Source organism: Mya arenaria, chromosome 8 (assembly GCF_026914265.1).
Source record: "Mya arenaria isolate MELC-2E11 chromosome 8, ASM2691426v1".
Lineage (NCBI taxonomy): Eukaryota > Metazoa > Mollusca > Bivalvia > Myida > Myidae > Mya > Mya arenaria.
In genome coordinates, this window is record NC_069129.1 from 19,367,263 (window position 1) to 19,392,160 (window position 24,898).

At 36.8% G+C, this 24,898-nt stretch overlaps 3 protein-coding genes across 10 annotated transcripts; all 3 read left to right on the forward strand.

The window, feature by feature from the left end:
• Window positions 1-2,376: 2,376 nt before the first annotated feature.
• Window positions 2,377-7,918, forward strand: LOC128244041 (uncharacterized). The gene is made up of 3 exons (XM_052962059.1): window positions 2,377-2,440; window positions 2,829-7,093; window positions 7,229-7,918. The coding sequence occupies exons 2-3, from the start codon at window positions 2,915-2,917 to the stop codon at window positions 7,916-7,918; spliced, it is 4,869 nt and encodes a 1,622-aa protein (XP_052818019.1). The 5' UTR covers window positions 2,377-2,440; window positions 2,829-2,914.
• A 102-nt stretch (window positions 7,919-8,020) lies between these two features.
• LOC128244042 (uncharacterized) lies at window positions 8,021-8,896 on the forward strand. The gene has a single exon (XM_052962060.1). The coding sequence runs from the start codon at window positions 8,021-8,023 to the stop codon at window positions 8,894-8,896; it is 876 nt and encodes a 291-aa protein (XP_052818020.1).
• An 824-nt stretch (window positions 8,897-9,720) lies between these two features.
• LOC128242530 (uncharacterized) lies at window positions 9,721-18,412 on the forward strand. 8 transcript variants are annotated; one of them, XM_052959709.1, is made up of 10 exons: window positions 9,721-9,958; window positions 10,347-10,424; window positions 10,621-10,701; window positions 11,027-11,094; window positions 14,882-14,959; window positions 15,156-15,236; window positions 15,562-15,629; window positions 16,026-16,220; window positions 16,455-16,577; window positions 17,032-18,412. In XM_052959709.1, exons 6-10 carry the CDS (start codon window positions 15,166-15,168, stop codon window positions 17,064-17,066), a joined length of 492 nt encoding a protein of 163 aa, XP_052815669.1. In that variant the 5' UTR covers window positions 9,721-9,958; window positions 10,347-10,424; window positions 10,621-10,701; window positions 11,027-11,094; window positions 14,882-14,959; window positions 15,156-15,165; the 3' UTR covers window positions 17,067-18,412. The 8 variants fall into 7 exon arrangements, 6 of the variants coding, with proteins under 6 accessions (XP_052815669.1, XP_052815664.1, XP_052815665.1 ...); XM_052959704.1 differs by having other exon boundaries at window positions 16,455-16,570; XM_052959705.1 differs by having other exon boundaries at window positions 9,721-10,424; window positions 16,455-16,570.
• The last annotated feature ends 6,486 nt before the right edge of the window (window positions 18,413-24,898 follow it).

The following is a 24,898-nucleotide window of genomic DNA, read 5'->3' on the forward strand; positions in this document are numbered from 1 at the left end:
TGTCCATCAGAATATGACCGTGTTCCAGGAGTTTGACCTGCAATCACAAACAACTGCAACTGCTATAATTTCTCATCACTACTCATTTACTGCCATGATCTATAGCTAAGTTTTAAACATGTTACTGTTATAAAAACATTTATATTTCTACTTCATGCCTACATGGGTTTATAAAAATATAAAAGTTCACAGTTGAAACTCAATGAAATAACAGATGATTAAGCAACCCACCATGTAGCAGGGACTGCCTTTCATGTTCTTAAGCTTTCCAATTTTCCCATCATATCTTGTCTGGTCACACGGGATCCTAATCTTTGTCACCTTGGGTACAACATTGGTCATCTATATAGTAATAAAATCAAATCATAAGGCATATATACATACACACCGACATGATCACCAATGATAAATAAAGACGGCTTAGTTGGAAAATTATATCGATAAGAGTACATTAAAGTTAAATGCAACTTTTACTGATAAGTTATAGAACTGGTGCAGGTATTTATATAATTATACACACCTGTATTACAATCACGAGGCTTCAAAGCATCCCAGTGAGACATTGTGTTAATGGAGGTTCAGTGTCAGCATAACACAGACATTAGTTAAATGCTGCCAGAATTGCAGAAACAGTATACTTAATCACAACCATATTGTATTTATGTTCTTTTTACTGTGTCATATTATTAAAGATACATGTTGAAACTGTTAATTCTTACCTTAGGAAAAAGGTTTATCCATCCAAAATATGAAAGCTTAAGAAACCACCATGTTTACATGAATCTTCTCCATTTCTTCTACATTTGAATTTCCTACACAGATGAATGTTAACCTGACGCTGATTGGCTTAGACTCTCCAGGAAGCTACATGTATATTGCCTGATCCTTGAATGAACTGATAAGCCCAGGGTGTGATATACCTGGACTCATGGAGAGAAAATTTTGCTTAACATGTAGCAATGGTAAACTTTTCAGCACTTTACCTATTGTTCATTAAGATATAGATGTGCATTGCTATAAAATTAGGATTTTCTACAATTGATATAAATTAAATCATGATTATATTTAGAAATATTACCAAGAAATTACATTTAGTAGAAATATAACAAAATTGGTTTGTTGTATGCAATCATTTATTCAAGCACCAACAGTGTAATTACAAAAATTAATTCTGAAATTAAACATATTTTTTTTCTCAATTTAAGTCATATTAGAAAGAGTTTGAATTGCAGAATATTTTAAATTTAAATGTTAACTTTACAATGAAATAATTAGTTTTTAAAAGATATTCTTATGCACTGCTACTATAAAGATAAAAGTATTTTTAAACTCATTTTCCACTTTCATCTTTTATTCTAGACAAAAACACCTAAGTTTAAATTAACAGCAGTGTATGAAATAAGTTAACTTTTTTTCTACACAATAAGGCTCAGAAAAATTCTATGTTCAATTTTACAGCTGTAATTTGTTTTACAGGTCCAAATAGCACCACTCTGATGTAAATTAAGTCATGAAAGCATTCAAAGTTGAAATTTACAGTCAGATTTTTTTTACACCTGTAAAATAAGAAATCCCGCCTGCGCAATGAGATTACGCCTGTAAATATAAATGCTTTTCCTGCTCAAATTCATTTTCCAGGCGGTTTACACCTGTAAATGTGACTTTACTCCTCATTTACGGGTCTTTTACAGCTGTATTACAGTTGGAATTTTCGTACGAGCAGTCAAAAGTTTTATATTAAGAAGGTTGAAGTTTGCCGTGAAATATTCTGTTTCGCATACAACATCGGAAAGGAGAAACTAAAACGAATTGGTCGCTCTCTTGACAATGATGGATTGATTGCTAGGACTCATGGTAATACCAAAAGACCACCTCATAATGCAATCACATTTGAGGAAAGGGAAAACATAAGAAAGTTCCTCATCTGCTATGCATCTGACAATGCAACGCCCCTTCCTGTAAGACTTCCAAACCACCGCAATAGTAGAGTTGTTGTTGCCATCTGATAAGTCACGAGCAGACGTTCATGTTGAATATGAAAGAAATAGATGGTGCTAGAAGTATTAGTCTTAGTACTTTTACCAGAGTATGGCGTGAGTTTTGCCCACATAAAGTCTTAGCTAAACCAAAAACAGACAACAATAAAACAATACAGTTGAAAGTGTGCTTTGGTTAATGAATTTCTATGCCCTATAGTTTTAGCTGTCTTATGTCATGCTTCCAGATTTTCTAATCTTAAAATTAAAATATAATATGTTAAATTCTATTGATCTATTTTAATTAACATGCTGGATATTGAGTTATCATTTTTTGCATGTCAGTCTGTGTTGCGAAACAGAATGGGACGTTTTATCTTGTTTGAATTCTCTTCTTTGTGAAGGTAAAATTTAGAGTTATTCAACCACGCCAAACTTTTGCGATACTTTAAAAGGCCATAAATGTAAGCATTTCTTTGATTTGCAATCCAATATATACGAATATGATGTAAATTTATATGTTTCTTTATGGGTAGACACGGAAATTTGCAGTCCTTGTTGTGTTTTTGCTGCTTGCTTGAAATTAGATTCGTCCTAGTATGTTTCGTAACAGAATGTAATATTCGCATCCCCGGCTTTTCGTTCGGGATTCATTTTTTGTCGATTCGTCCTAGATGCCTTTCGTACTATTGTGTTAAACGTGTATTACAGTGGGTTACTTGGCTATTTAATGTAAATTGGATTATTACTGATTGTATTAAGCTTCGGGCATTTGGGATTTTGCGCCCTGATTGTGTGTCTTGAATAAGTTATCGGGCATTATAGTAAATGCGCCCTTTTTTCTATTTTAAGCTTTACGACAATAAACATCGGACCAACCACAGTCTTGCCTTCACATTCCTCGTCCGGTTACAGTAAAGATTTTGGCACTTCGTATCATGGCTTCGGACCCTGGGAGCAGGCATATAGACAACGGTCCAGCAGAGAATGGTGGTCCAGCAGAGAATGGTGACGGTGAATATGAACAGATAGATGGGAGGAGAGTTAGAAGACTTACTGAGAAGGCTCTTGATATATACCATCAGAAAATCGATGATTACGAACATAGACTTGTAGCCACTTGGGACAGTGTAGATGTGGCTCTTAAAGAGTATGTTAACGCTCGTTCACTCAGTGAACTTAAACAATATCAGAGAAATTTATGCATGCTATACGGTGAATATCGAGTGTCCACAAGACACTATTGTGACTATTTAGATAGTGTCCATACTCCTGACAGTATTATGTTGTTAGAAACACAGATTGTGACAGACAGGCATCGTGACGATAAAGTCAACACAGTTCTTAAGCAAACAGATGGACAGATTGAACATTTCAATGAAACGGCTTCATTCTCGGTAAAAAGCAACAATTCTAAAAGAAGTGAAAAATCGGGGTCAAGTCATAGAACAAATTCTTCAAGAAGTTCCAACGTTTCACTAACTACTCAAGCGAAAGCTAAAGCGAGCGCAGCCTTAGCAAGAAAATCAATGATAGAAAAGGAAACGGCCTTGCTCAAGAAAAGAGTGGACATTGAAGGTGAAATTAAAGCGTTAAAAGAGGATGAAATAGTGAAAGTCGCTGAAGCAGAACTTGAAGTATATGAACAAGAAACAATTTGTGATGAATTGCTCAGCTCACATCGAGACATTCCTAATGAGCTTCCAAAAAGTACAAAGAAAGATATAACAAGACAATATGTTGAATCACTTGCTGAACATCAAAGTGTGTCCCAACATTCAGAGAAATCCGTCACAAATGAATTAAATGCAAAGGCCAAAGAGTTTGTGCCTCAAGTTTCAAATAAAGATGTCGCATCAGAACTTTCGCGTTTCCTTCTGCGGAAAGATTTGCTTTTCTCTCGACTTACCAAATTTGATGATAAACCAGAAAACTACCCTGTCTGGAAGACCACATTTCAGAGTGTCATAGAAGAACTTGGTGTTGGTGTGAGAGAAGAACTAGATTTGTTAGTCAAATGGCTAGGTACCGATTCAGTGAAATATGCTGTTAGTGCTCGAGCATCTAGCTCTTCATGCCCCGAAAGTGGTGTAATAAAACTGTGGGACAGACTTGACGAAAGGTATGGGGCACCTGAAATCGTAGAAGCTTCACTAAGAAACAAAATACAGAACTTTCCGAGGTTAGGTGTAAAAGACTCTAAGAAGCTCTTCGAACTTGTGGATATTTTGGACGAAATTCAGAATCACATGAAAAATCCAACATACACAGATTTGCTATCATATATGAACACTTCACGCGGCGTCATACCGATAGTGAACAAACTGCCACATAATTTGCAGGAAAGATGGACTTCCAGAGCAGCAAAGTACAAGGCGAACCGAAATGTTCCCTTTCCGCCCTTCTCATACTTCGTCAACTATGTACGTGAAATAAGTAAAGTGCGAAATGATCCGGGATTCATGTACGAAAGTTACACCAAACCTGTCAACCCTCCGCAACAAAGAAACAAAATGGCTGCATATAAGACAGAGGTATATTCATCAACAGCTGAAAACAGATCGCAGGGAGCGGCAGCCCAAGAGTCTACCCCTATTCAATGCCCATTTCACCACGTGGAAGGTCACACCTTGAATTCTTGTCGTACATTTCAGGGAAAGCCAATTGTGGTTAGAAGAAAGTTTATACGCGACAAGAATATTTGTTTCAAGTGCTGTTTAGAGAGCTCTCATCTTGCGCGGGACTGCAAGAAGAAGGTGCAGTGTAAACGGTGCAAAGGTGCCCATGCAACAGCCTTACATTTTGACATTGCTTCTGGTCATGATAATACCCATGCTGAAAAGACAGAGATGCATGGTGGGGAGAAAGCTCCTAAAAGAACAACGGAAATACGCACTGCATGTGCTCAGGTTTGCGGCCAAGACAGAAGCGGGCGCTCTTGCGCGAAGATCGTCTGCGTGAATGTACACAGAAATGGTGAAGAGAACAGAAAGAAGATGTATGCTGTAATAGACGACCAGAGTAACCGGTCATTAGTAAGACCAGAATTCTTTGACATTTTCCCAGGGAGCTTTGAAGAGATGGCTTACTCCTTAACTTCATGTTCCGGTACTGTTAACACAAGTGGTCGCAGAGCTAGTGGCTTCATAGTAGAAAACCTAGACGGAACGAGGTGGTTTGAGCTTCCACCACTTACAGAATGCACTCAAATTCCCGACATTCGAGCTGAAATACCAACACCTGAGGTAGCAAGAGCCTATCCGCATTTAGAAGATTTGGCCGAAGAAATCCCAGAACTTGATGATCAAGCGCCTATTCTGATGCTCATTGGAAGAGATTTAGCAGAAGCGCATCACATCCTTAAACAGAGACTTGGACCAAATGGGTGCCCATTCGCGCAAGAGCTCAGTTTCGGTTGGGTCATCATCGGTGAAACGTGCCTCGGGAAAGTGCATGTTCCGAAAATGGTGTGTGTAAACAAGACTTACATTCGTGAACCAAACAGAGCATCTATATTTCCTACATGTGAAAATAGTCTCTTGCTTAAAGACCGTCTAACAGATCAATCTTCAGACATTCTGAATGACATTTTTGCCCGTACCCCTGATGATGACAGATTAGGTCTTTCTGCCGAGGATGAGGAGTTTCTCGAAATCATGACAAAAGACTTAAAGAAGTTGCCAGAGGGTTGGTCAGCCCCTCTTCCATTCCGTAACCCGAGACAAAGACTTCCAAATAACAGAAACCAAGCTTTGAAGAGGACGCATTCCTTACAAGCATCATTGAAAAGAGACCCAAAGAAGCAGAAACACTTCCTCGAGTTCATGGCAGGGATTTTCGAAAACAGCTATGCTGAGCCAGCTCCTCCGTTACAGCCTAAAGAAGAATGCTGGTACCTGCCCATTTTCGGCGTGTATAATGCTAAGAAAAAAGACCAAATTCGAGTAGTTTTTGATTCAGCTGCACAATACCAAGGGGCTTCATTGAACTCAGTACTTATTCAAGGACCAAATCTGATGAATAGCCTTTTGGGAGTTTTAATGAGATTTAGACGACACCCTGTTGCAGTTACTGCTGATATACGCCAGATGTTCTTCCAATTCCGCGTGCATGAGACGCACAGAAACTACCTGCGCTTCATATGGTTTAAAGACAACGATCCGGACCAAGAACTGGTAGAGTACCGAATGTGCTCACACGTCTTTGGCAATTCACCTTCCCCGGCTATAGCAGCGTATGGCTTGAAAAAGACTGCAATAGAGATGGAACCTGTTTATGGTACAGACGTAAGAGAATTCGTGGAGAGAGACTTTTATGTAGATGACGGGCTATCCTCTTTTCCTGATGCTACAACAGCTGTAGACCTGGTAACACGGACTCAAAGGGCTCTTCAAGAGGGAGGCAATCTCCGTCTGCATAAGATTGCTTTAAACAACAAAGATGTGATGAAAGCATTTCCAAAGGCTGACTTGGCTAAAGAACTTCAAGACATAAGCATAGGGTCAGACACTCTACCTACCCAGAGAAGCCTAGGTATGAATTGGAAATTGGAGACAGATTCTTTCACATACAGTGTGTCAAAAGATGAAAAGCCATTAACCCGCAGAGGAGTGCTGTCAACGGTGAACTCGCTGTTTGATCCCTTAGGTTTCGTGGCTCCAGTTGTCAACCAGGGGAGATTGCTGATGCGAGACCTGATACAAGAGACATTAGACTGGGACAAGCCCCTGTTAGAAGTGAACATGCAGCAATGGGATAATTGGAGAAGATCATTGACGGAGCTTGAACAGCTCAATATCCCACGTATGTGTATACCAGTCTTAACGCCACCTGGGAGACAAGAAATTCATGTTTTCTCTGATGCATCAGAGAAAGCAATATCTTCTGTTGCCTACTTAAGAGATGAGAACGCCAAAGGTGTGGTTCAAGTCGGTTTCGTTTTGGGTAAATGTAAGGTTGCTCCACAGTCCGGACATACTATACCTAGGCTTGAGCTTTGTGCTGCCGTGATGGCTGTGGAAATAGCTGAGACAGTATCCGAGCAGATTGGCGTTGCCATAGAGAAGATGAAGTTTTACACAGATAGTCGTGTTGTACTTGGTTATCTTAACAACAAGGTAAGACGGTTCTACATCTACGTGCAGAATCGCATTTCCCGAATACTCAAGTCAACAGCTCGAGAACAATGGCACTATGTTTCCACGGATGACAATCCAGCCGATCAAGGAACATGACCTATTCCGACTGATCAGCTACAGCACAGCAAGTGGATAAATGGCCCAGAATTTCTAAAAAGTTCAGAGCTACAGATCAACACAGATACATATGAGCTACAAGCTGAAGAAGAAGACCGAGAAATTAGACCACTAGTGCAGTGCATGAAGACAGAAACAAGCACAATTCAGAGTCTTGGCCTAAACCGATTTGAAGGCGTCAAGAGCTGGGAACTCATGATCAAAGTGATCGCTTTACTCAAAGGCAAGGCACGCTGTCGAAAGAACGAGTCGGACATTAGTCGAGCTGATTTACTCTTGGAATCGGAAAGGATAATTCTCAGAGAAGTACAGAGGGAAGCGTTTTTCCCCGAGCTGGAGTGCATAGCTTCAAGTCAGAAGCTACCCAGAATCAGTGCTATACAGAAGCTCAATCCCTTCATAGATGAACATGGTTTATTAAGAGTTGGTGGTAGACTGCAACATGCCAGTGAGCTTAGTACAAGGGAGAAGCATCCAGTTATTCTGCCAAAAGGACATTTTGTGAGCAGACTGGTCACCTTGAACTACCATGGAAAGGTTCTACACCAAGGATGCAACTTCACCGAAGGTGCTATCAGATCTGGAGGCTTCTGGGTAATCGGTGTAAAGCGGCTAGTGCGTAGTATCATTCATGAGTGTTTTAAGTGCAAGAAACTTCGCGGCAAAGCAGAGTCTCAGATCATGTAAGATTTACCAGAGGATAGACTATCACCAGGTGCACCTTTCTCATCCGTAGGAGTTGACGTGTTCGGGCCATGGAACGTCATTGCGCGACGTTCTCGTGGTGGAATGGCTCATAACAAACGATGGGCCGTACTGTACACTTGTTTGACTACACGAGCAATACATATAGAGGTGATAGAAGAACTCAGCACTTCATCGTTTATAAACGCGACGCGTCGGTTCATCGCGCTTAGGGGACCAGTGCGCTTATTCCGCTCTGACAGAGGAACAAACTTTGTCGGGGCAACTGACTGTATGAAAATTGACGCGATCAATGTGGAGGATGCAACCGCTAAGAAGTTTATGGATTCTAACCGAACTGTGTGGCTGTTCAACTCGCCACACTCATCTCACATGGGTGGGGTGTGGGAAAGACTTATTGGAGTTGTACGTCGAATCCTAGAGTCCATGTTTGCAGATATTCGCGGCGATATTACTCATGAAGTGCTGACAACATTTATGGCCGAAGTCTCTTCCATTGTTAATTCGCGTCCGCTAGTCGCAGTGTCCGCTGATCCAGAATGTCCAACAGTGTTAAGTCCAGCAATGCTTCTTACACAGAAGCCCGCCGAAGAAGGACAATATCTTAGTGAAATCAGTGTGAAAGACATGTATAAAGCACAATGGCGTCGTGTTCAGTGTTTGTCTGATATGTTTTGGAAACGTTGGAGAACTGAGTTTCTCCAGACACTTCAACAGCGTAAAAGGTGGCCTACGAAACAGAGAGATCTACGCGTTGGTGATATTGTTTTAATGATTGAAGATGACTCTCAGCGAAATAACTGGCCAATGGGTGTTATCACAGAACTATTTCCGAGCCAAGACGGACACATTAGAAAAGTGATGGTCAAAGTCAGTCGCCCTGGCGACTCAGAACTTAGATCCTATGTGAGGCCTGTGAATAAACTTGTGACACTCATCGAGTGTGAAGACCAGTGCTAAATGTTAGGCCGATCTCCAACGCGGTCAAGAGGGTGAGCGATAGAAATGTTCCGGATGCAGATTTCGCGAGTGCAAACTGGCAAGTGCGCCACATATACGCGTCCGAAATGGTGATTCTATTAAGTGAAGTGATAAGTCTAGTCATCAGTGTCAGTGCTACCTAAGTGCTTTAGTGTCAGTGTTTAACTCTTTACATAAGCTTGATTCTCTTATTTGCATTTTATTGTTTGTTTCATGCTAATTATACCCTTATAGCATTAAGTTTTCTAAGAAATTTAATGTAGGCTGTGTCTAAACAATTTGGGGTTTTAAATTGGATCCAATATTATATGGGATCTAATCTGGGTCCAACATGTTTCCTATAGCTTTCAGTATCTTGAGAATCTGTTGCTATATCGCAGAGAGTTAACACTTCTTTTTCGAGTGTTCAGTTTAATTCAATGTGTTATCGCAAGTTTCTACGCATACAAGTCAACGACAGAACTAAACCGCCTGCGTTGGCAATGGAGCAACGCATCCAGATATGCCGCCTTTTCCTGACCATGCCGTGCTAAAGCTACCTAAGACGTTCTGCTGTGAAAATTGCATCAGTTGCTTGTTGTCACGCTTTTATAGTTGGAGTCTGTGTTAGACTTTGCAATCGAGCTTATATGACTGAGAACATTGGGGGTGTATCAATATCATAAACCAGTTGTTAACATTTTTTTTTTAAATGGGAATACTGTTTCATACTCTATAAATCTAGTTTAGCCTACTCTATGTTGTGATCATTCATTGAAATATCTACATAGTTATTTCGAGAAGCGATTACAATATATTTTGATCCTATTCAGAGGAAAGACTTATGAAAGGAAACTACACTGTTTGTAGAGATTTATTAGGTATATGTAGTATATATGTACATGTACATCTAAGTATTGTAGTGGTATTTCATACCAGGTGGGGAGTGTTGCGAAACAGAATGGGACGTTTTATCTTGTTTGAATACTCTTCTTTGTGAAGGTAAAATTTAGAGTTATTCAACCACGCCAAACTTTTGCGATACTTTAAAAGGCCATAAATGTAAGCATTTCTTTGATTTGCAATCCAATATATACGAATATGATGTAAATTTATATGTTTCTTTATGGGTAGACACGGAAATTTGCAGTTCTTGTTGTATTTTTGCTGCTTGCTTGAAATTAGATTCGTCCTAGTATGTTTCGTAACAGAATGTAATATTCGCATCCCCGGCTTTTCGTTCGGGATTCATTTTTTGTCGATTCGTCCTAGATGCCTTTCGTACTATTGTGTTAAACGTGTATTACAGTGGGTTACTTGGCTATTTAATGTAAATTGGATTATTACTGATTGTATTAAGCTTCGGGCATTTGGGATTTTGCGCCCTGATTGTGTGTCTTGAATAAGTTATCGGGCATTATAGTAAATGCGCCCTTTTTTCTATTTTAAGCTTTACGACAATAAACATCGGACCAACCACAGTCTTGCCTTCACATTCCTCGTCCGGTTACAGTCTGCATCAATAAAAGTGACTTTTACATTTTACCTAAGCTTTTTTTCATGCCTGTTATGCTTGTAAATACATGTAAACTTTGAGTGTATAAATATTCAAAACATGGATAAAATTCTGAAACGGAATGAAAAGATACCCATGAGATCATTTTATTTTACTTATATATTCCCTTCTAGGCCATCAATTTAAATGTAAAAAATATAAATTTTAGGTGCAGAGTCATGTTCCTTAGATGCAACCGTCCACTACAGCTGGGACAGCAGGTTCATATTCCACACATGATATCCGACATGTTAGTTGATTTTTTTCTATCAAGTACAATCAAATAATCAAATGGATTTTTTTTACTAAATTTAGCAACTTATTGCTAGAGATAATCATTTTTAAAAAGATTTATTGTGGAGTAATTTGCATGATGTATCATACTTGTGAGTGCCTAAGGTTTACTGCAGTAAATGTATGTTTCTACTTAAATGGCTTCATAGTGTATAAATGTAAAGTGTTTATGTTAGAATTCTTTTTACATGATTTAGAATTGAATCTTTTAATATTTAGAAAAAAATGCTGGTTCTAATTACCAGATACTTGGTCAAATTCAATGCTTTTATCTACTGCAGGTTAGACCCCTGTATTTCAAAACTGCCAGGAGATGTGAGGTATATTGGAGTTTGCTGTGAAGGATCTGGTAAGCTAATTTATTGATGACTCACTACTTATATATAAATCTGAATTCATTTTTTCTAACGAGCCTGGGATTGTAAGAGTAAGGAAGTTTGTTGATGCCCCTGAGGAGAAAATTAACATACTGAAAACCTGCCAAGTGGATATTGGTGTTCTGCCAGAGCAGATCTTTGGTGAGGGAATATGTGCTGAAAGGCAATGGTACTTGCATGATGTAATTAGAGACTTTTGCAGATCGGATAATGCTAAAAACACAACATGCCCATTGCCATTAGTTGCAAAAGAAGGCTATTCAAAGGCCAAAAAACTAAAGTTGAGAACACTTTCTCTGTGTGTTTCAGCAAAAAGTTGTAGTTTATTTCTTCTTAAATGTAAGGTTGCTCCACAGTCCGGACATACTATACCTAGGCTTGAGCTTTGTGCTGCCGTGATGGCTGTGGAAATAGCTGAGACAGTATCCGAGCAGATTGGCGTTGCCATAGAGAAGATGAAGTTTTACACAGATAGTCGTGTTGTACTTGGTTATCTTAACAACAAGGTAAGACGGTTCTACATCTACGTGCAGAATCGCATTTCCCGAATACTCAAGTCAACAGCTCGAGAACAATGGCACTATGTTTCCACGGATGACAATCCAGCCGATCAAGGAACATGACCTATTCCGACTGATCAGCTACAGCACAGCAAGTGGATAAATGGCCCAGAATTTCAAAAAAGTTCAGAGCTACAGATCAACACAGATACATATGAGCTACAAGCTGAAGAAGAAGACCGAGAAATTAGACCACTAGTGCAGTGCATGAAGACAGAAACAAGCACAATTCAGAGTCTTGGCCTAAACCGATTTGAAGGCGTCAAGAGCTGGGAACTCATGATCAAAGTGATCGCTTTACTCAAAGGCAAGGCACGCTGTCGAAAGAACGAGTCGGACATTAGTCGAGCTGATTTACTCTTGGAATCGGAAAGGATAATTCTCAGAGAAGTACAGAGGGAAGCGTTTTTCCCCGAGCTGGAGTGCATAGCTTCAAGTCAGAAGCTACCCAGAATCAGTGCTATACAGAAGCTCAATCCCTTCATAGATGAACATGGTTTATTAAGAGTTGGTGGTAGACTGCAACATGCCAGTGAGCTTAGTACAAGGGAGAAGCATCCAGTTATTCTGCCAAAAGGACATTTTGTGAGCAGACTGGTCACCTTGAACTACCATGGAAAGGTTCTACACCAAGGATGCAACTTCACCGAAGGTGCTATCAGATCTGGAGGCTTCTGGGTAATCGGTGTAAAGCGGCTAGTGCGTAGTATCATTCATGAGTGTTTTAAGTGCAAGAAACTTCGCGGCAAAGCAGAGTCTCAGATCATGTCAGATTTACCAGAGGATAGACTATCACCAGGTGCACCTTTCTCATCCGTAGGAGTTGACGTGTTCGGGCCATGGAACGTCATTGCGCGACGTTCTCGTGGTGGAATGGCTCATAACAAACGATGGGCCGTACTGTACACTTGTTTGACTACACGAGCAATACATATAGAGGTGATAGAAGAACTCAGCACTTCATCGTTTATAAACGCGACGCGTCGGTTCATCGCGCTTAGGGGACCAGTGCGCTTATTCCGCTCTGACAGAGGAACAAACTTTGTCGGGGCAACTGACTGTATGAAAATTGACGCGATCAATGTGGAGGATGCAACCGCTAAGAAGTTTATGGATTCTAACCGAACTGTGTGGCTGTTCAACTCGCCACACTCATCTCACATGGGTGGGGTGTGGGAAAGACTTATTGGAGTTGTACGTCGAATCCTAGAGTCCATGTTTGCAGATATTCGCGGCGATATTACTCATGAAGTGCTGACAACATTTATGGCCGAAGTCTCTTCCATTGTTAATTCGCGTCCGCTAGTCGCAGTGTCCGCTGATCCAGAATGTCCAACAGTGTTAAGTCCAGCAATGCTTCTTACACAGAAGCCCGCCGAAGAAGGACAATATCTTAGTGAAATCAGTGTGAAAGACATGTATAAAGCACAATGGCGTCGTGTTCAGTGTTTGTCTGATATGTTTTGGAAACGTTGGAGAACTGAGTTTCTCCAGACACTTCAACAGCGTAAAAGGTGGCCTACGAAACAGAGAGATCTACGCGTTGGTGATGTTGTTTTAATGATTGAAGATGACTCTCAGCGAAATAACTGGCCAATGGGTGTTATCACAGAACTATTTCCGAGCCAAGACGGACACATTAGAAAAGTGATGGTCAAAGTCAGTCGCCCTGGCGACTCAGAACTTAGATCCTATGTGAGGCCTGTGAATAAACTTGTGACACTCATCGAGTGTGAAGACCAGTGCTAAATGTTAGGCCGATCTCCAACGCGGTCAAGAGGGTGAGCGATAGAAATGTTCCGGATGCAGATTTCGCGAGTGCAAACTGGCAAGTGCGCCACATATACGCGTCCGAAATGGTGATTCTATTAAGTGAAGTGATAAGTCTAGTCATCAGTGTCAGTGCTACCTAAGTGCTTTAGTGTCAGTGTTGAACTCTTTACATAAGCTTGATTCTCTTATTTGCATTTTATTGTTTGTTTCATGCTAATTATACCCGTATAGCATTAAGTTTTCTAAGAAATTTAATGTAGGCTGTGTCTAAACAATTTGGGGTTTTAAATTGGATCCAATATTATATGGGATCTAATCTGGGTCCAACATGTTTCCTATAGCTTTCAGTATCTTGAGAATCTGTTGCTATATCGCAGAGAGTTAACACTTCTTTTTCGAGTGTTCAGTTTAATTCAATGTGTTATCGCAAGTTTCTACGCATACAAGTCAACGACAGAACTAAACCGCCTGCGTTGGCAATGGAGCAACGCATCCAGATATGCCGCCTTTTCCTGACCATGCCGTGCTAAAGCTACCTAAGACGTTCTGCTGTGAAAATTGCATCAGTTGCTTGTTGTCACGCTTTTATAGTTGGAGTCTGTGTTAGACTTTGCAATCGAGCTTATATGACTGAGAACATTGGGGGTGTATCAATATCATAAACCAGTTGTTAACATTTTTTTTTTAAATGGGAATACTGTTTCATACTCTATAAATCTAGTTTAGCCTACTCTATGTTGTGATCATTCATTGAAATATCTACATAGTTATTTCGAAAAGCGATTACAATATATTTTGATCCTATTCAGAGGAAAGACTTATGAAAGGAAACTACACTGTTTGTAGAGATTTATTAGGTATATGTAGTATATATGTACATGTACATCTAAGTATTGTAGTGGTATTTCATACCAGGTGGGGAGTGTTGCGAAACAGAATGGGACGTTTTATCTTGTTTGAATACTCTTCTTTGTGAAGGTAAAATTTAGAGTTATTCAACCACGCCAAACTTTTGCGATACTTTAAAAGGCCATAAATGTAAGCATTTCTTTGATTTGCAATCCAATATATACGAATATGATGTAAATTTATATGTTTCTTTATGGGTAGACACGGAAATTTGCAGTTCTTGTTGTATTTTTGCTGCTTGCTTGAAATTAGATTCGTCCTAGTATGTTTCGTAACAGAATGTAATATTCGCATCCCCGGCTTTTCGTTCGGGATTCATTTTTTGTCGATTCGTCCTAGATGCCTTTCGTACTATTGTGTTAAACGTGTATTACAGTGGGTTACTTGGCTATTTAATGTAAATTGGATTATTACTGATTGTATTAAGCTTCGGGCATTTGGGATTTTGCGCCCTGATTGTGTGTCTTGAATAAGTTATCGGGCATTATAGTAAATGCGCCCTTTTTTCTATTTTAAGCTTTACGACAATAAACATCGGACCAACCACAGTCTTGCCTTCACATTCCTCGTCCGGTTACAGTCTGCATCAATAAAAGTGACTTTTACATTTTACCTAAGCTTTTTTTCATGCCTGTTATGCTTGTAAATACATGTAAACTTTGAGTGTATAAATATTCAAAACATGGATAAAATTCTGAAACGGAATGAAAAGATACCCATGAGATCATTTTATTTTACTTATATATTCCCTTCTAGGCCATCAATTTAAATGTAAAAATTATAAATTTTAGGTGCAGAGTCATGTTCCTTAGATGCAACCGTCCACTACAGCTGGGACAGCAGGTTCATATTCCACACATGATATCCGACATGTTAGTTGATTTTTTTCTATCAAGTACAATCAAATAATCAAATGGATTTTGTTTACTAAATTTAGCAACTTATTGCTAGAGATAATCATTTTTAAAAAGATTTATTGTGGAGTAATTTGCATGATGTATCATACTTGTGAGTGCCTAAGGTTTACTGCAGTAAATGTATGTTTCTACTTAAATGGCTTCATAGTGTATAAATGTAAAGTGTTTATGTTAGAATTCTTTTTACATGATTTAGAATTGAATCTTTTAATATTTAGAAAAAAATGCTGGTTCTAATTACCAGATACTTGGTCAAATTCAATGCTTTTATCTACTGCAGGTTAGACCCCTGTATTTCAAAACTGCCAGGAGATGTGAGGTATATTGGAGTTTGCTGTGAAGGATCTGGTAAGCTAATTTATTGATGACTCACTACTTATATATAAATCTGAATTCATATTTTTACAGTTTTGAATTGCAATGTGTTCTCTGTCATTATAAGATGTCCTGACATCAAATGTTAAATATTGAGAATTGAATGAGCACTTTTTAGCAATAAATGTTTTACTTCATTCAAACAAACTGATTAAGAATGTAACATTTCCATTGGTTAATAGCCATCATGTACATCTCAAAATCTGGAATTGGATGTGTATCTGAACATTTATTTGGTAAATGTTAGTTATGAGAAATGTTTTAAATGTTTTTGTATTAATGTTGAATGCTGGTGCTGTTAAATTTTGCTTCTGTTGCTGATGATGGTGATGATTAAGAATAGTGATAAGACGGATAAATATTTTTCAGAGAAACAGGTGTTTTACCTTGGTGATGAGGGTGTTGCCCCAGGCAAAGTAGCAAACACAGTTGTCAGCTTCCTCCACCATTACCTTGAAAACTACGGCCTGGGTGAGGCACATGCTCAGTTTCACTTTGACAATTGCCAAGGACAAAACAAAAATAATGCAGTTCTTGGTAATGCTGTGTGGAGAACATTGACAGGTGAGAGTTGTTGTGTTTTAATGAAAAAAAAAATATGTTTCATGATGTAAACTAAATTATGTTATTGCTTTATAATTATCTCATAAGGTTTTCAGTAACACTATAGATGGGTGAAACAGATGTATAGCTTTAAAAGCTTTTGAATTGTTGTACTTTAAAAATAAACAATAGATATAATTCAGTGTTTAATTTGAAATAAAGAGATCTTATTAACAATTAACTATTCTATTCCAGGAGGGCATAAGACAATCCAGTACTCACTGATGCTAGCCGACACCAAAATTGTATGCGACTGGCATTTTGGATTTTGGAAAAACAGATGGAGACACATGGATGCAGAGACAGTTGAGGTATTCAGTGAGTTTGATTTTTACCACACCAATATTTTAAAACAATTACAGACATTAATTACTTACATGTTTTAAGATTGATTGATTTCCTTCTTTTAAAAACAGTTATAAACTAATACGAAGTGGCATGAAGAACATGGGATTTTTTATAGTTAATATTTGAAAATAATCATATATGACTTATGTTATATTAAATTGATTATTATGTAAAATAAGTTCATTTATTATCATGTATATTTAGATATAATAGGTAATTAATAAATTCAATGATGTTATATACTTCATGCAGGCATTTTATAGTGCAAGAGTACTGCTTAGCACCTTAGTGCAATATCGCAATAACTGGAAATAGAAATAGAAGCAGATATTGAGTTCTTGCACCAAGGTGACAATATAATATGTCATATTGGATCGTTTCTGTCTGAAATTCATTCACCATGTAATGCTTTTCTTCAATACAGGAGGTGGCTTTCACAGTAGCCATGTCATCCCGTAATGGCCACAGCATTCCACATATTGTTGATGGCAACAGCAAACCAGTGTCGTTCTTTCACTGGAGCACCTTCTTCAAAGGCATTTTCAAACCATTGAAGAACATTTTGATATACCATTCGTTTGAGGTATCTTCTAACGAGCCTGGGATTGTAAGAGTAAGGAAGTTTGTTGATGCCCCTGAGGAGAAAATTAACATACTGAAAACCTGCCAAGTGGATATTGGTGTTCTGCCAGAGCAGATCTTTGGTGAGGGAATATGTGCTGAAAGGCAATGGTACTTGCATGATGTAATTAGAGACTTTTGCAGATCGGATAATGCTAAAAACACAACATGCCCATTGCCATTAGTTGCAAAAGAAGGCTATTCAAAGGCCAAAAAACTAAAGTTGAGAACACTTTCTCTGTGTGTTTCAGCAAAAAGTTGTAGTTTATTTCTTGCTACAAACAGATTGGCATGTATTTGTGCAAGTTTTATGTTTTCATTTACATTCAAAAAAAATCTTTCTTTGTGTTACAATGATAAAATATTCATGATTTTAGGAATGCATGGTTTCCATGGCAACCAAAAGAAACACACTTGATTGATCATTGAATACTTATGTATAAACATACGTTTCAATTATGGGAATATCATTGAACAGTTGGCCATCTATAAGTTAAGTATAATGGCATTCATATTTTCTACATAACGGCAGTAAAATGTGCAAGTGTACATTATAAGTCTACATGTTATTAGTTATACATTAATATAGTTTCAATGTTCCTTGCATGCATATGGTTGTTGTCAATTTTATCAAATAAGGCATGTGTCAATGCTTTTCTTGTAAATACATTTCATTCTGTGTCATCTTACAACTCCAAAAGAATGAAATGAGCAAAAAATGAATGATTCTAGGTATAAGTAAGTTGCTATGGTAACCAAATATAACATGTCTTCTTGTTGATTTTAAAAATAATTGATTTCACCAGACAAGTTGGATCTTTTAAATTATTGCTTGTGTTAAAATAATATGTTTGTGTTTTGATTAATACAAGGATAAGCTGAAATACTTTTGAACAATTAACCTTGTTTAAGAAAAGTGGCAGATTTTCTTTTAAGGGTCTATGGAAAATTGCTGTAAACATTCTATTTTACTACATAGCTGGCTGAAATCTTAATGCTGTACTAAAATATTTCCTGCAAACATAATCTATCAAATTCAAATGTGATTTTATGTATTTCAGCTGTTTTTGCGTTTATTTGGATAAATTTCTCGTAAAAGCATTGTAGTCATGGCAACCGTTTCTATGAAATGTACATGTGGTGTTATATTCTCCATAAATGATGTAATTGATGTTATGATAATATTTCCACAGAAATAAAAATTGTTGTATTCAATTTTAATGGAATTCAGACTCTTAAAATCAAGGTAGTTGTATTTACTTATGTTTCCATTTCCTTCATTTTTTTCGCCATTTTATAAAAATAGTGGTATTGCGAAATTTGTCCTCAATCAGTCAATTTTAAAGATATCAGCTTAAAACCTCAGGACTTTATTTCTGAAACATAGCACATTCAGAAAATGTAAAAACCTGAAAATGTCTTTTTTTCCCATTAGGACCCATTTTCGCAGACTTGGTGTTTATTATGTATACTTTATAACATTGAACATAAGCATCAGAGTCGGTCTTTACAATTTGATTATAATGTCCACGGCATCGGTTACACTACAATAAAACAATACCTACTGTTTTTAAATATGGAAATTTTACTAAATATAACGTTTTTCGCCGTAAGTATTTATTATAATATATATATATATATATATATATATATATATATATATATATATATATATATATATATATATATATATATATATATATATATTTAGTTCAGTAAAAAAACAAACTTTGTATAAAGTGACGGAGAGAAGGTTTTTATTTTAATGTGAAAATGCGAAAACCAAAGTGAGATCATTTGAAAATGCGTCTAGTGATGAGGCGAAGCGAAGCAGGCAACAATGCGAAAAAATGCGCAAATTGATGCGAAAATGCGCCGCATTATTACTTCGCTACACCATTTTCACTTTGTGCTTATATCTAACACTGCCAATCGGCACATTTCTAATTGTCACCCCGCCATATGGCGTGTTTTTCGCATTGTCGCATTTCGCCGAGTGCATTAAGAGTTTATTTCATTATTTGACAGATCGTTTTGATGGTTTTGTTTATTTTCATTTCTTAATACCATAAAAGTAAATCATGTTTATCAAATGAGTACAGCCATTTATATCAGATTACGACGGACGAGTGGAACTTAATTGTCAGACTGAATTCAAGGGTGATGGTTTTGGGTAAACAGCACGTGTTAAGACATGTATTGTTCCTTTCATTGTCGATAACGTCACAGCACTCTTTAACGCTTGGTTGTGGCTATCCATAGAAATCAAGAGCTGTTATAATAAGATCGTTATGCAGACAATATAAGGCGCGTTCTTCCGCAAATAACTACTACAAACTGACTACTCATGAAAACGTTGCATAGACGTGTTTTTTCCTCTCACGGAAGTTGCAGTTGACAGTGTCAAGTCCATGCACCCCGATGACAAACTGAACGGAGAAATGACATGAACAAGTATTTTTTTCTTTTATGCTTTTCTGTAAATATGGTGTATTATCAATGAAATAACAGCTACTTTAAAATTCAATTGTTTACTTCTATTTTATCAAAACTGACTAACTCAGTTTTCAACTACTAAATTATGTAAAAAAATAATTTGATCTTAAAAAAAAGACTGCATATTTTTGGAAATATCCACAACTTACTTTTATTAGGGAAATGGCAATAGCGTTTTTCAAAAGGTTTTGTTTGAAGCTGAATGCTACACTCGAACAGTCTTAATAAAGGGAGAAATGTCTGCTACTTAATTTCTATGCCTGAAACATCTTGTATGACTTGAAAAATACACTTCAGTTGCCCGCAAACATGAAGTTTTAACTAAAAGAACGGAATATTTTATTCTCCTGCGTTTCAGTTTTTGAAAGGTATTCACTTCAAGTATTAAAATCATATAAATTTATCATTATTATTGTTGTTGTTATTATTATTATTATTATTATTATTATTATTATTATTATTATTATTATTATTTTTATTATTATAAAGATATTCAGATTCTGTCATCATTTTTTTATCCAATTTAATAATTAAATTATGATAGTTAATGTTTTAAAAAGAATACTCAAAAATTAAGAAGACGTTGGGGTTTTCATTCCAATGCTTTTCGTTTAAGAACATTTTTGAGCTGTTAAGTAAAAGCATTTAATTGAAAAAAAATAGCATCTCCGGCTGAGTTGGTCTCTACATTCTTGTGTCATATTCAATAACAAGGATGGAATCGTTATAATTTATCCGCATATTACTATTAGCACGGTTATGCTCTCCCCGATATATGGGTGGTACTGTAACAACATACTATTAGTTTAAAGCTGCAATCTCACAGATATACCATTTTTATAACTTTTTTTATTTTTTGTCTTGGAAAGAGCAAATTTTTGAATAAATATTTGGAAACCAATGATATAAGATTGCTGAAAAAAATCAGATTGTAGATTATCATATTTCCGTTCGAAAATTAATGTTTTATGACTTAAACCGTAACTAACAGTTCAAGAAAAATGCATAAAACCTAAAAAAAAAAATAACTTAAGAATAAAAATCTGCGATCCAATTTTTTCAGCAGTCTTATATAACTGATTTCCATGGATTTTTCATGAATATTAGCAAAAAGTGGCTCGTTTCAAGACAAAAATTAAAAAAAGTTGTCAAAACGATAAATCTGTGAGAGTGCAGCTTTAAGACAAAACAGTTTAAAGTATCTCATGTACAATTATGTACATTTCGGTATCTTGTATCATTGTTATATCAATTGTTAGGGTTTAGTGTGTATAGAATGAATATGTAGACATAACACCAAAAAGAAATAATACAAACAAGCTTTATTGGCCTTAAACCAAATCATTAACATCCGCATTTTGTTTGATAACGAACACAGTTACAATCTGCAATCCCGTTATCTATAATGTTTAAATAGTTATCTAGTTCAGGTTTAAATATTTGTAATCAGCAAACACTGCTCTATCAAAGATACCAAAAGTATTTGTGGTCACAGATATTATTATGTATTATACGACTATTGAAACGTCTTCTAACAGTTGTAAGCGGACTGTGCATGAGAATTTCGAGTACTCCCACTAGCCGATACATTGTATTTAGAAGGGCCATGATAATACTCTAATGTTTATCTGTCGGAAAATTATTTCTATATATATATGTATATATTTATAAATCTGTATTTATTTATTTATTAATGCATTAATTTGCTCACTAATGGTGTATCACGAAGCACCACCCGGAATTCTGCGCTCATCCGTAACGCTGAGAAATATCAACCCTGACATCTTCTTTAAAGCTGCACTCTCAAATATTTACTATTTGTACAACTTTTTTTATTTTATTTTTTTTTGTCTTGGAGCGTGCCAATTTTTGCGTAAATATCTGCTAATCAATGAAATAAGACTGCTGACAAAATATCAGATCGCAGATTTTCATATTTCCGTTCGAAAACTCCTGTTTTATGGCTTAAGAAAAATGCATAAAACATCAATTTTTGAACTTAAATATAAAATCTGCGATCTAATATTTTGTCAGTAGACTAATTTAACTGGTTTTCATTGATTTTCGCAAAAATTGGCTCGCTCCAGGACATGTTACCCAAACTTCGTTTACTTATATACTATAAACTAAGTAGGACACGAGGCAGGCCAGACGGTGGCCCGGCCTTTTTGGCAAAACTGACTGTAGGGTAGCGTTTACCTGAACTTGATAGATGGTGAACTTTCAGAAAAATGACCAACTTGTGGTCAGACACCACTAAATAAATATCATTTATATTCAATTAGACCAATTAGCACGCAATATAACACTGTTTTCTAGTGCTTTACGACCCTAACGCCATTTATGGGGATGAAGCGCCAGTTGTGTACTTAACATGCACTCGAACTCTGCTTAACTTGTCTGTCTTTACAGTAAGTAGAAATCATATTATTAAACTTGAACAAATATCACTAAACCACACCACTATTTTACATTCAATCATGCAAAAAGTACCTAAGTTCACTATTACACCCTTGCCCTTCCATTGATTAATATCGATAATTTAAAAATCCACATTTTAACATATTTAAACGCCGGAAATCGATCTAAATGTCATAATTCTACTGATGGAAAGCTACAATGGTTAAACAACATCCTGTTTTAAGTTTTTGTATAGCCAATTATTTTTAAGAAACTCAAAGTTCAATTTGAAGTCATGTAGCAAATATTGAAGATTTAAGAGCTCTTTGAATGTAGCCACCCCACGCAGTCAAATTGTGTGTTTTTTCGAAATAGATGGCTAAACCTTAAATTTACGGGCAGACCATATTTTATTTTCGGTAAAAAATAATCGAGTGCTAAACCCTTGGTACGTAAATAATAACTACAGGGTACGAAAGTGTCAAACTTATAACAATAAGTATCATAGTAACTAGACTTCCTTTTTACTTTTCCAACAGATTTGTTTAACTCTGCATTCTAAAACATTGAGGCGAACATCTCTTTTTTCCTATTTTTGCCCTTAAATACACAGAACATAGGGCCTTTAGATTTAAATCAAATTCAGAAAATTTGCAACAAATCTAATCTTTATTATTTTTGTTATTTTTGTAATGATAACCAGATGAGTCTCGGGGTAGAAGCTCTCTGAAGCCCCTATCACACATAGCCGTCCATGGTCGAACCCTAAGCCTCCTACGCCTTGAGGCAATCCTCCGTCGTCGTCTCAGAATAAAACCCAAAGCATCTGCATCATCCTAATCTGAAGGTGATCCCACTACGCTCTTGTCAGAACGCCGAGCGACGGCGTTTGTTTTTGGTATGCTCAAAGTGCGCGCCGTCGTTTGGTGTTCTTTGCGAACCCACCGCGTTCACTGGCGATGTCACTGCGTTTCAACGGCGATGCTTGCTATTCCACTGCGCACAGATCGGCGTTCTTGATTGTGGAACGCATCCTTAGTGTGACAGGGGTTCAAGATGATTCACGCTTGCTTTTGTTTGATTAAAAAGTATGATTACATTGTAATATTTGAGTTTCTGATACTCACGTTTTGGCTTTTTTCCTAAGAAAGTGTATGTTTTTTTTGTTTAGGTTTATAACATGATGTGGATCCGTTAGAAATGCGTTGAAATGACAATGGACCAGACTCTAAAAACGTAATGTGTTTTGTTTGTTTTAAAAATATTCCCTTTTCACTGTCGACCAAGTTTCACTGTCGCTTTGTGATAAATGTAAAACAATGCCTTTTAGAATCACCTTCATCAAGTATTACATATTTAATAAGTGCATACGAAATCATCGTTTGAATTTATATGCAAGATACTGATAACAAAAAAAACAATTCGGGGGGCTCTCCCTTTGAAGGTGTTTAACAACTGGAAAGGCTAAACTCAACTTAAACTACTAGTTTTATCATCACCAATTGTGATAGCATTCCTTTACGCTAAAGGCTTCTAAAGTTCATTAGTATTCATGTAATTTATTTTGGTTTCGTTAGTAAAAAAACTCATACAAACTCAGATTTCTTATTAGTGGAGTTGTATTTAAATATAAGAACATCGTGTTAAGAAGCGTTAAAAGTATTTACAAATTAATACTACGTATCCTGTACAAAAATAATCACATAAACATCATTTACCAAGTCTCTTTGTTCACGTTAATATATATTGATGTATACATATATTGTCATGTGGTTGTGTGCTGATAACAAATATTAATGATATAAAGACATCGACAAACACAGATAGACACTATATTGTTAGGGAGGATCGAAACTAGACTCAAATGGCGAATGTTAAGGTTAAGGATCTACTTAAGAATAAAAAGAAAAAGAATTATGTTTCTTATATGATAGCTCTTCATAAAACCGCAGAAGCCGTGTCACCTTTTACCGATGGAATACTTCAACAACTTCATCAGCAAATTTCACAACAACTAGGCAGTCAAAACCTTTGCCAACAACAATGCAGCCGGACTATCCGAGATGTTAACAAGTGAGACTTTTTTATATAAATGTTAACATTTACGAGTGTTTGGATCTGCACTTTTTTAATAGAATAAAACGAACCAAATATTACAAACGTTTGCAAATGCGTATTTAACGCCCATGTTTCCACCATGGCTCAACGTAGGATTTTTCTAAAATTGGATCATTTTGAATTTGCAGATGGTGCGTCACCTGTGGATTGTGGAGACAAGCGTTGATACGGTTTCATACAAATCCGAGGGAACTGATATGGCATAAGCTTCAATCATGGGAATGGCCAAAACAACACATGAACCTTGTTGAAGTGTTTATGCTGCAACACTGGGATAAAGCTAACATGGATGCGCGTGATTTGTCAGTTTCAATTACCGTGTGGAAAAAGTGTTCTCTATTTCCAGCCAGAATATTTCCTTTTGCTGATAATTTACGGAAAAGCAGGAACAAGTTAGCCCACTCGGCGTCGCTAGAAATAGACAATAATGACAAGCAAACTGTCTTTCATAATATAAATCAAGTTATTCAACAAGCCGATATGGTAAACTATTTACAGAATTCCCTCGAGATACAAAACGATATGAATGACCTTGAAAATGGTGACCTTTTTAAGTTTGAAGACGAGTTGTATGAAATACTGAACAAAACAAACCAAGTGGATAAGAAACTACATACTATGGATTCAAAATTGACCGAGGTGCACGAGGCCCAGAC